Source organism: Anas acuta, chromosome 2 (assembly GCF_963932015.1).
Source record: "Anas acuta chromosome 2, bAnaAcu1.1, whole genome shotgun sequence".
Taxonomy (NCBI): Eukaryota; Metazoa; Chordata; class Aves; order Anseriformes; family Anatidae; genus Anas; species Anas acuta.
The window spans coordinates 122,763,445-122,775,055 of record NC_088980.1 but is presented as its reverse complement, the minus strand read 5'-3'; the positions used below and the strand labels follow the sequence as shown (position 1 = coordinate 122,775,055).

Here is an 11,611-nt window from a genome sequence, read left to right as displayed (position 1 = left end):
GTTCTGAGTATGTTTGGCTTTCACTTTAAGATTTTTGTTCATTACAGATTACATACAATATGTGTAAGTCCCAAATGAACTACTCCCTGTACAGCACAGGCTGCGGGGTTTCACACAGATTCCCTCAGCCCAGCAACTCCTGTCTGGCTAAAGCAAACCCCTTTGAAAGCTGCCCACCGGTGAAATCACAAAATGGGTCTCAGTCTCTTTGGACCTAATCTCCCTCTCACTCTGTCTATTCTGTAATAGTTGGCCAAATCCCAGCTGCTTACATGTGTGCTTATTCCCATTCTTAGGCTTGCCCTAAACCCCTGCATTTTAAGCCTGCAATTCCCCATGAGTGCAATCAGTCACGCTGTCATTAGGCGCATAAATATTCACGCTTCTCCAGCCCCAGCAAGGCCAGCTCTTACCCTGCTCGCTGCCCACACCACTCTCCCTCCTCACAGCACTCCTCACCTGGCTGCTAGCGAAGAGACAAGTTCAAGCCAGGTTTCCCCTGGTTCTCATCTCATTTCTTGGAGTGAGAAGGGCTGGGCTGGTGGAGAGCCCCTCAAACTGTCTGTCTCTCTTGTGAGCTGCATTGGAATAGCTTTGAAGTAATTTGTCAAAGACGTGTGGCTATGAAATGGAATTATGGTAACATCTCAGTTTTTCTGTCTTAAAAAAAAAAAAAGTATATCATGCTCCAACATGTATGTATACACACACACAAGAATAGAGCCATTCCAATACAAATTTTAGATAAATTTTAAGATTATTACTGAGGGAAAGGGATGCCTGCTTGTTGGGGGGAGCTGGGAGAATGGCACGTTGAACTCACATAAGTTTACATTTTGCAGCATGCCTCTGAATTTTGGGGGCATTTTCTAAAAAGTATTGAATTTTACATATTTCTGTTCATGACTGTGAATAGAAAAATGTAGAGGGAGGACAATTGTAGAGGGGTATAAGAGAGAGCACATTTCAGATGTTTTGGTTGTTTTCGGGTTGTTCATGAAAATGTTCACACAAAAAAATATTGCCATTTAAAAAGGGAATTTTGATCAAGTCATCGTTTTTGGAGGTTAAACTATGTCGGTTTGTGAATTTAAAGGAGAGATGAAATTGAAAATTTTTGTCCTATCTTGTCGGTTTTAAAATCTGTTGGCATACAGGAGAAGCACGGATGGGTGTTCATATTCCAGTATCAAGAAGCCACCTTCGTTAGTAATTTAGAAAATACAGTAAGAGGTACTTTGCTGCCCTGTAGTAGGAGACAGCTGACAGCACTGCAGAGTCCTGCAGTCAGTAGTACTGATGGTACTTTTTAAATACTTATCCCAGAAATGGGAAGGGTCGATGAACAAATTGGAGAGAAAGACCAGGCGCGCTCACACCAAAGCACAGGTGTAACACCAGCGAGTGATTTATGTGAAGGGAGCAAAGTGTACCTGGACAAACAAGGCACTGCCTGCATTTTGTACCTAAATCACAGGTGAAATACGGCTCTTCCGCGAGCCTCAGAAATTAAATACAGCGCAGAGCTTCGCTTCTCTGCCAGAGGAGAAGCAACAGCTGCAGCAGGGCTGGAAAACTCAAAGAGTGGGTTTGAGGCAAAGCAAAATAAATAAATAAATAAATAAATAAATAAATAAAATAATAATAATAAAAAAATTAAAACCGAAGCTGTGTGCCCACAGCCCCCAGGGCTCCACCTTGGGCCCGGGCGTGAGGCGAGGCCGCCCCGGCCCCGGGCTGCCCGTGAGGGGGGAGCCCCGCCCGGCGAGGGGCGGGCGCTGCCCGGGGCCCGGTGGAGCTCTTGGGGGGTGGGGGGGGAGGTACTGAGGTGCCTTAAAAGCCAAACCTCCTCTCACAAAATCCGAAAGGGAGCAAGGTGGGGACTTGTGGCTGCCCGGAGGGTTTTTATTTGCCTCAGTTGTCAGCCGCGGAGGCTGGCCCCGCAAGGTTTCAGCTGAGGAGGAGCGCGGGTCCCGCGCCCTGGGGCACAAGCACGGTGCTCCCGGCCCCTCGGGTGTTGCTGCAGCTGCCTGAGGGGCACCCCCGTGCCCACGGCTGAGTTTTGGCTTCTTTCTCTTCAGGCCCGGGGCTCCATCCCGTGTAGATGTGAAGCTGCTGCCAGGAAAGCTCCAGCTTCAGAGGGACGCGCGAGGAGATGCGGTTTTTAGGTACATGCTTTTCTATGTTCTGCCTGTCATGTGCATTATAGCTCTAAATTTGGTTATACACCAACACGGCGAAACCAAAATTGCATGCCAACCTGCCTTAAGCCTGAATTTTGGTACTGCTAACCCAGTGTGTCCGTGTCCTTGTGCAACTCAGGCTTTTACAGCATTAGGGAAAACTTCTTTGCCACTAAAATGTGCGCAGAACCAACTGTGACTGCGAGGGAAGGTACCAAGAAATAATACGCTGTCACCTTCTTTTAATTTTAAATTAAAGGAACTAGACAACTTAAGGACTGCTTTTTTTTGCCCTTATTCAAGACAAGCTCATGTAGACTTAGGTGAGTTTTATTTTATACAGGTAATAATTACTGCAATCTTTGTCTGAGTTCCTTGTCTTGTTTGAAATGGTTTGCAAAGTCAAAGTCTAATTTCTGTAAATTTAGATCTTCAGACATTCATGTGTATCGATTTTATTATAATTTTTTTAATCACATTGTCTTTGGCTGCCTTAATAACTTGTTCTTGTGCTTGCTGTCTACGCAGGACACCACAGAAACAGCAGCTCTCCAACACGGGGAAGCCAGGAGCTGCCTGAGGGCTTCGGAAGGCTGCTTGAGTAAGAACAACTGCCTCAGGTATTACTGTAGCTCCGGAGAGCTGCACTTCGGGGAGGAATGATGGACTGTGTATTACAGGGGAACTGAATGAACTCCTTAAGGAACTTGAGTTTTATTACAGGTAGAGCTGGCAGTGCTTTCTGGAAGTTGGGGAAGACTTTTCGGCAGGTATTTCGAGCTTTGCTCAAAGGTTTTCTGCCATTGTTTTCAAAGGATTCTTTTGCCCCCCAATGGCCAAAATACAGTTTGCAAGACTTTAGGGTTGACAAGTGCTTAATCTTAAATCCTGCTTAATGTTAGGTGTGCAAGGACAGGTGAACGCCATTCCTGATCCTTTAGACTCATGGACCAAGTTGCACCCCTCTAAAACACAGGTGCTGTGTTCTGTGGCTCAATTTTCATTTGTGTCAGCAAATAACATTTTTCTTTCTGCAGTTAATGGAGCCCCAATCACCTGTTAGACCATCGACAGAAAATATACAGTCTCACACTGCAAATCATACAAGTGATATGAAAAACAAAAACAAAACCACAGCCTAATTTTACTTGGTTGTAAATGGGAACCACTGTGGCAGCACTGTTTTTTTTTCTCAGAAAAGTCGTGTGATTGGTGAAACATGAGTGACTGGCAGAAAGCAGTTGGTGTAATACTACTTAGGCTTTTTTAAGGGCTTATGTTAAGGGTTATGGGCTTATGTTTAAGGGTTTGAGTCTGCTTCTGTGCCTGTGCATGGCATCAAATGGACTGCTTTATGAACAGTGAGCCAAAAGGGCATTCATACACCTGTCCGTAGGCACTGTCAGTACTGCTAGAGCTGGCAGCACTCGGGTTTGGGATGTTATTTCTGGAAGGCATTCGCTTCAGCATGGTGAGGTCGACCTAATGCCACTCCATGCTTTTTGTCCTCCAGGCAGGGAGAGAGCTGTGTTTAGTTAATTATTTTGTTGTGCACACTAAGAACCCACCCAGAGCACTGAGGGGAGGCCACAGCCGGCAGTGCGCTGTCTTTACGGACACTCTTGTCACTTACAGGATCCTCCCGCCGGGGAAGCTGCCCATGGACTGTAGGCACCTAGCGGAGAGCAGCAAGGAGACCTCCAGCCCCAGCTCGGAGCCCGAGGCCCTGCCACCCTCTGTGGGGCAGCGAGCCGGGGCGGCCCCGGGGCGACCCGCGGCTGCCAACGCGGCACGGGAGCGCAGCCGGGTGCAGACCCTGCGCCAGGCCTTCCTGGAGCTGCAGAAGACGCTGCCCTCCGTGCCGCCCGACACCAAGCTCTCCAAGCTGGACGTGCTCCTCCTGGCCACCACCTACATCGCCCACCTGACGCGCAGCCTGCAGGATGAGGAGGAGGCGCCGGGAGAGGGCCTGGGCGCCCTGCGGGGGGACGGGTACCTCCACCCGGTCAAGGTAGGATGGCTGAGGGGCAGGGGTCCCTCAGTGGGGAGATAGTCGGTGTTAAAATATTAAGGTGAAGGTAAAGATTTCAGGCTGCTTTACTGTGTCCGTGTTGAGGCCTCGGAGACCATCACCAAACCCACTGGGAACCACTGTAGGACCACCGAAGTGGTGAGATGTTCCCCAGCCATGGCAGCGTCTGCAGGCCTGCGCTGTGTCTCCTGCCGAGGCAGCCAAGATACAAAATGTGACATTAATTACTGGCCGTGAATTAATTCCTTCTGTGAAGGTGGTTTTCTGAGGCATTTACTTCATGTAGTATGTGCTGATATTTCCCTTGCCCCTATAAAAAAAAAAAATTAATAATAATAAGTGCTGGAGATGCAGAGAGGACACCAAAGGGGATCTGCTCTTAAAGAGTACGTGGGGATGGAAACTGTTTCCAAACGCATTGCACAGTGACCAATGCGACTCTGAAATACCATGAGGTGTTTTCCTTGGCTCCAATCTCAGGGAGTGAGTTAGAGCACTGATGGTCTTTTTTTAAGAGGCTAATGAATTCAGAATGATTTAATTAAGATTAATTTGTGAAGTAATTTCTAATTCCTATAAAGTGACTAATTCAGAGAGAGCTCCTTGTTCACAGTGTTGGTCACCGTAAGAAACGTGACGTGAATGTAGGCTTCCTAGGCAATTCAATGATTAGTAGACTCATTAGGGAGGCAAAATCTTTACATAAATCAGAAGACAGCAATAATTTAAGGAAAAAATAAACATTGTGATGCATTTGAAAATAAGTTCTTACTAGTTTCAGTTAGTTCTCTTGGCCAGGGTAAGGGGACACAGGTCTCTCACGGCGCTTTTCAACAGCAGCCGAGTACTGCTGGCACAAAAAATAGTTATTAAAGCAGTTAAATTACCCAGCTGCACATTTCCCAGGCTACTGGAATACAGCAACAGTCGGTTCATTTAGCAATTACTTTTTATAATCCTATTTATGTGTCATTTACCTGTAGTTAGTTCTGCTAAAGATCCCGTCAGTCTGATCTAACTGTATAAAATTCTGGGGAGTAAATTAGTTTTTAGTTGGAGCTGGAATGAAGGTGTCACAGGTAAATCACAGTACGTGCCTAAAAAAGATCAAAGTGCAGGATATGAGAGTGCCAGTGCGGGTAAGGAGTGTGACCACAGTTGTATATCCAGCAGAGTAAATAGAAATAATGTGTTAACTAAAATATCCATGTATAGTGGTGTGTACGCTGAACAAGAAACATGGTTATTAACTTTAAGCCAGGTAATATCTCAGATGCCTTATTAGTGATGAACTCATGACACAAAGCTTGAACTAAAAATACCGAATGGGATCTTAGGGTTTTTAAAATGTGAGAATGTTCTGCTTCGTGTCTTTACATAGAAGGCTTGAGATTTAACTGCAGCACTGATGATTTGACATGTTCCTCTTTGTTACTCAGAGGAAAGGTGTCAGCCATTTCCCAAAAGCATTTTTTTGTTTTGTTTTGTTTAAAAGAAGAAGACCGGGCTGGCCATTTCAGGTATTTTTGCATCAAATATGCGTGACCCATTATCTCTTCAAACATCCAGCTCTAATAGTCAACGCAGCGTACCAAGCTCGAGCTGAGCTCTTCCCTTCCAGCAGAAGGGCACACAGCTGAAGTAACGCCGACTGCACGGTGATTTCCAGGGCTGCTGAGAAGTGTGAACTGCAAAAATAGAACTTGTGCATATTGTGCAGGCAGGCTGGCATGAGCCAGTGTATGCACACAAGGGCTGCAAGCAGTGCAAACACCGGGCCTCCGCAGGAGTGTCCCTGCGACTACCAATGGGAGTGCTTTGGTTTGTGTCAGTAATAGAGCAGATACCATACAAATTTTGGTGCGATGACTCACCAGGTTGACTTACAACTGTTTAGTGATTCGTGAGGGTTTGAGGAACTGTACCTCAGTGTTTACTCCCAGCGAGAATACCAATGCTGCAATTGCATTGCTTAGGTCCTAGTGAGATTTTCCAGTAAGTGGCAAGACAGAACCTGTTTGGAAATAGCAATAGTTTTCTGTTTTCTTGTATCATGATTCCATCAAGATTTAAAGCTTTGGTTGTGTTGCTCAGAATTGCATTGAGACCACAAGGTGTTTGAGCACTGTGTTTGTCTCTTGTCTTGCAGAAATGGCCAATGCGTTCCAGGTTGTACATTGGAGCTACAGGACAATTTTTGAATCATTCAGTACAAGGAGAAAGTGGAAGCCAAGGAGAAACATCGACAAATCCACAAAACTAATCTCATTTTGAAGTAAAAAAAAAAAAAAAAAAGTTATTTATTACACCATATATATATATTTAAGTTAAAAAATCACATCTACAGCATATAATTCCTGAAGTACTGTTTGTGAATCAGAAGGACTTGATTCTTAATTGTAGTTAATAGCTCAGTAACTTAATGTGGCTTATTGTTGGTTTCTGTCATAGAGGATATTGGTGGTATCTGAACTGGGGGAACAGGAGAAGGCAGTAGCTGGCAGCACCAAAATACAGCAGAGGAAGAGAGGCAGTAGTGGTAACAACAGGTATTGTCATCTAGTCCAGTACAGGAAGTTAACAGGTAAACTACAGAAAAAGGGGGGAGAAGGGGAAACGTGATGTTGGCTAAGTATAGTGCAATACTAGGTTGGAAAAGAAAAGGGCCAACAAATCTAGAAATCGCAGTGAAAATAACTGTGTGCACTTTCTTCACTGCAGGAAGGCAGTGGCCAAAATGCGAGACAGCAGTCAGGACAGGGCTTCGTTGCTGAGATAGTCATAAGTGTATGTAGTTACAGTTCGAAAATGTAGGTGCATGTTCACTTTAAGTGAAAATGTGAAGAAAAATATTTACACACATACAGCAAACACAGGGTGCTCTGCAGATTAAATGTAGTTAAATAAATCAAGTACTGCTTGTATCGATGCATATATTTGTGTTGTGTGTGGCAGGGTTTAAAATATAATTTAAGTGTTACTCCAGTATTGTTACTTTTGTGTTCAAGGCATCAAGGTTCATTTATGTTGTCTTTTTGGGGGTTCATGCATTGAAGGAAATGATGTGTAAGAGTTGGCTTGTTCATGTCAGATTTTTCACTTAAATGTGTCCTATATTTAGGCAGGAAGAATTGAAATTAAATGCACCAATAATGTCTAATGTATATGTTCTGTAAAACACTGTACTTTTTATATAGTTTATTGTTAACATAAATATTAAATATTATTCACCGAATATTATATATGTATTGAGTTACAAAGTGTGTATCACTTCAGTTTGTCATTGTATAAAGCAGTTTCTAATAATAACATTCTGCATTTATAGTAACTTTTCTGAAGATCTCTTTGTGGTGTTAAAGTACAATTGAGAGAAAAGGAAAACAAAATAGTGGCAAGAATGACCATTTCGGGGAAAAAAAAAAAAAAAAAGATTGTGTTAATTTCATTGTTGGTTGAAACTTGTGATACCTTTCAGAGAGGCAGAGCATGTCATTGGAAGTTAAATCCCAGAAAGTGGGGTGTCCTTTGGAAGAGTGTGTATTGGCGTTAGGAGAGCCATTAGAAGTAGGTGGATGAAGTGCCTGAGGTATGTGAGTGAAGCAAAGTGTGGTAACGTTTGGTAAATCCTGGAGATTTGCTGCAGTGTGGCATTGTGAGGTTTTCACAAGAGTATTATTGTGAAATATGAAAAATATGGTAAGTATTGGTAAAATTGATACATTGAAGTGTATATATAATTAGGTATTTTGGACATATATTTGTTATTTAGAATTGTAAGTGGTTTATTAAAAGATGAGAGTTGTGAGGAGCATTCAAGGAGATGAGCTAGTGTTTACTGATAAAGAAATAGAAAAGGCCAGATTTCTAGAGATGAGTATGTAGTTGTAAGGATGAATGCTACTTTTCAAAGAACAGTAACTAAGGCAAGGCAACTTCCCATATTTTCCTGTGGTTAAACACAACTGCCTGCCCTTTGCCAGCGCCATCCCGCCTCAGGTGCGCGCCTCTCCCCTCAGGGGGCCGCCTCTCGCCTCCCGCCTCCAGTGCGCAGCCGGGCTCTGCGCATGCGCGGCCCCGCCAAAACCGCGGGGGGCGGCCGCCATTTTGTGCCTTGCTGAGGCAGCGCCGGGCGGGACGCGTGCGGATGCGTGTGGTGGGTCCAGGGCGGCTGCGGGCGGCTGCCCGGGGCTGCTTCAGCCGGGAGAGGGCTGCGGGGGCTGCTCGGGGCCCTGTGGCGGCGAGCAGGGAGGGTTTGGTCCCCGTGGCGGCGTTGGAGCCCGGCCGTGTGTGAGGCGCGGTGCCGGTCCTGGGGGCTCTCTGAGGGGTGGGGGCGGCCCTGGGCTCCTTGCGGTGACAGTCACGGCTTAACGGCGGGGTGGCTGCGCTGTGAAAGCTACGAGCTGTCCCTCGGAAGGTGAGCGAGTGTCGTGCTGTTAAGATAAATGACTCTTTTTCTCTCCAGGGAATTTGGCTGGTGTCGTGCGGTGACCCTGACCCTGCCCTGTTTGGGCTGTAGGCACAGATCCCAAATGGGCTGACAGAGCTGGGATAGTCCCAGGACTCCAGCACAAATGCTGACCTTGAGTTCAGCCTGTAGGAAAACCGATAGTGCCAGTAAGCTCCCCAGAGCAGGGCAAACGACGTAGGGTTAAAGGCTGTACCTGGTGGGGTGCTGCGCTCCCCAGCGATGGCTGCTCATTAGGAGCAGCTTAATCCCACGGTCACTCTTAATTCTGGAACTTTTTAGGTAAAATGCTGGCTGTTCAAGCTTAATCTCAGCCAGTGCTGTCTGCTTTTCTCCCCAGGTAATGATAAAACCAACAGTGCTTTCATTAGGTCAGCAGATAGTAGACTGCTATTTTTTAGACTGGCTAACTTTCCCTGGGGAAATGCTGATACCTTCTGCTAGTGGCTCAGAGCGGAGTTCTCATCAATAAAACCTCTTTGGTTCATTTGTTTCTTTTCCTTGTTTTAGGCAGCAAAAGAATTTCGGAGATGAGCTGGTTTCTGGCTCTGGGAATCTTCAGCCCGGACTGTGCTATGCTGCTATCATGCAAGCAGGAGGATGTCACGTGAATTCTGGAGCTGCAGAGGTGAGCGTTTCTTACTGCACTTAATGTTGAGGAAAGCCTCCAAAGCTCTCTCTGAAACCTTAGGTCTAGATTTCTGAAGCTGTTTTATGGCTTTTAAATCTCCTTGCAGGTGGAGCAAGGAGAACTATGAGCATTTGCATGTAGGGTTAAGTCTTAAACTGTCCTAGATTGTATTCCACAGTTTGCACAGACTAATTACTGAGCGTTTGCACTGTTGACTGGCTCTGCTGTTCTCAACCTGTGGCATTGTCACAAGTCTCGTAATTTTTGGTTAAAACATTACATGGTATATGTCTCTACTAGCAAGCTGCTGTGATGGCTATTACATTGTGGGCCTAAGAGCCTAAATATAAACCTTATTTTCTTAGCCATCTTGCCTCAGGTAGTAGTTCTTTGTTGTACTAAACTTTTTTGCTTATATAATGACTCCATTTGTTTATTATGCAGCTGAGTTCTGCCTTTGTACAAACTACGTGATCTCTGGTGCATGGACCAGTAGGCTGCTATTTCTCCTTTGAATGCTATCAGCAAGAGTACTGGAAGGTGAGGTTTATAAACACTCTGAAGTGAACTTTAAATGTTGCTTTTTGTTCTTGGAACACAAACCATGTGATAGTAGAGAATTTTTGAGGGCTTTTATTTGAAGTTGGAATTGCAAAAGATGTTATGGTTATAGAAGATCTAATGCTTGCTCCTGAGAACAAAGCAATTGCAGTCCTTGAATCCTGAAGGAATCAGGAGATGCTTGTGGTAGCATCGGGGAATCTAGATTTTAGCTATCGAGAAACACAACTTCTGCTTTGAAGAATGAACAGATGTTAGTAGATAGCAAGCAGCTAAAGTAGAGTGTGCTTGACTCACCCTCCCTGCTGGCACTTAGCCACAGCAGTCTGGTGGAATGCATGCCCAAGGGGAAAGCGACAGTAGTAGTGGGCTTGAATGTATCAGCAGGGACCTGTGTTTCTTGTGCCCAGACAGCTTTTCTTTTGGCTCTGCCAAATTCATTCTGGTGCTAAATGGTTAAAAACGTGCTTCTGCTTTCGTTTCCAGAAGCACATCTGTTGAGACAGGCTTAACAAATCCCCTTGTGCTTGGTACCTGGAGTCTTAGCACAGGCAGGAAGCTGTTTGCTGGCACAGTGATGATAATTCTTTGCCGTTTACCCAACTGATTTTTTTGATGAGTAACATTGTATCTGATGTGCCAGCTCATGAGTATTTCTTAGTATCACGTTCCAATTTGACTTGCTCCCTGTGTTTCTGATTTTACTCTGCCTTTTAAAGGTGCCATCAGATGGCCTCCGGTGTCCTCAAGCTGTGTGTGTGCATACAGCCAGCAGCAGACTCCGCTGACTCCCAGAAGAGTGGCTGCTGAAGAAGGTGAGCTGCTTTTCAGCTGTGGTGGCAGAGCGCTCAGGCTCCAGGAAGCCGTACTGCGAGCTGGGGAAGATGGGTACGGAGTGCCACTGTGTGGAGCTGTACTGGCTTATGTTAGCCAAAGTTGTGCCCTGTTAGCCAGGGATACTTCTGTTCTCGACTGGTTGGCACTGTTACAAGTCGTAAAGTTTTTGCTAAAAACATCACAGAGGAAAAGGTGGGGAGAGGCAAGAATAAAAAATCCTACTCTTCTTGGGGAAAAAAAAAAACTTCTAAGTATATACATTTCTTAATATGGTTTGTCAGAAATAATTTCTAAAGGAATTCTATTTAAGTCTATTATGGAAGTATTTTTACTGGCATAATGATGAAATAATGATTTGCCGTTTACCCATCTGACTGGTTATTGATGTGTATCTTTGAATCTGAAATGCCAGTAAAAGTTAGTGATTTTGTATAAAGTTGATAAAGGTTACAGAAAATGGACTAAATTTGAAATGCTTTTTTTTTTCCAGATAGAAATCCACACTTCAGACTGTTTACAAATGCACTCGGAAATGCTTTTGAGGCCCTTCTTCTCAGAAATGCTGCTTGATTCAAAGACTGAGTTCAGTGAAAATGTGAATAACTCCTGAATGGGGTTCAGGTGAGAGCATGACTCTAGGAGGAGAGGTAGCCCTGCAGCCACTCTTACAACTCAGCATGGACAGTGAAGTGCACTCAGAGTGATAAATTTGAATAAATCAAGTGTTAAAAGATGTAGGAGAACTTGTGTGTTACCTTGTCTAAACAAGTGTTTATAATGTTAACGGGGCAGCTGTTCTGCTCATCTACTGTGCAGTGTTTGCATAAATAAAATCCTGAATTTATGTTTCTAGTGTCCGTAGTTCCTTGCTAAGGCAGTATGAGCCGTAGCAGCATGATCCT

The 11,611-nt window shown here is 44.8% G+C and overlaps 1 protein-coding gene and 2 non-coding genes across 5 annotated transcripts; all 3 read left to right on the top strand.

Annotated features, from left to right (window-relative positions):
• The first annotated feature begins 1,744 nt into the window (after positions 1–1,744).
• Positions 1,745–11,559, top strand: TCF24 (transcription factor 24). Of its 3 annotated transcripts, XM_068672018.1 has the most exons (9): positions 1,745–1,947; positions 2,082–2,168; positions 2,712–2,803; positions 3,819–4,194; positions 6,365–8,363; positions 9,195–9,308; positions 9,756–9,851; positions 10,592–10,687; positions 11,200–11,559. In XM_068672018.1, the coding sequence occupies exons 4-5, from the start codon at positions 3,844–3,846 to the stop codon at positions 6,476–6,478; spliced, it is 465 nt and encodes a 154-aa protein (XP_068528119.1). In that variant the 5' UTR covers positions 1,745–1,947; positions 2,082–2,168; positions 2,712–2,803; positions 3,819–3,843; the 3' UTR covers positions 6,479–8,363; positions 9,195–9,308; positions 9,756–9,851; positions 10,592–10,687; positions 11,200–11,559. The 3 variants fall into 3 exon arrangements, 2 of the variants coding, with proteins under 2 accessions (XP_068528119.1, XP_068528120.1); XM_068672019.1 differs by lacking the exon at positions 9,756–9,851; XR_011093030.1 differs by lacking the exons at positions 1,745–1,947; positions 2,082–2,168; positions 2,712–2,803; positions 3,819–4,194; positions 6,365–8,363 and adding an exon at positions 8,370–8,629 and having other exon boundaries at positions 9,191–9,308.
• LOC137852846 (small nucleolar RNA SNORD87) lies at positions 10,438–10,516 on the top strand. Its single transcript, XR_011094073.1, has one exon. It is a non-coding gene; the product is annotated as a small nucleolar RNA SNORD87 (small nucleolar RNA).
• LOC137852847 (small nucleolar RNA SNORD87) lies at positions 11,040–11,122 on the top strand. Its single transcript, XR_011094074.1, has one exon. It is a non-coding gene; the product is annotated as a small nucleolar RNA SNORD87 (small nucleolar RNA).
• Positions 11,560–11,611: the final 52 nt, after the last annotated feature.

Coding starts and splice junctions, on each gene's coding strand:
- TCF24 (XM_068672019.1), top strand. CDS start 3,844: ATGGACTGTAGGCACCTAGCGGAGAGCAGCAAGGAGACCTCCAGCCCC. Junction 4,195..6,364: donor GGTACCTCCACCCGGTCAAG/GTAGGATGGCTG, acceptor CTTGTCTTGCAG/AAATGGCCAATGCGTTCCAG.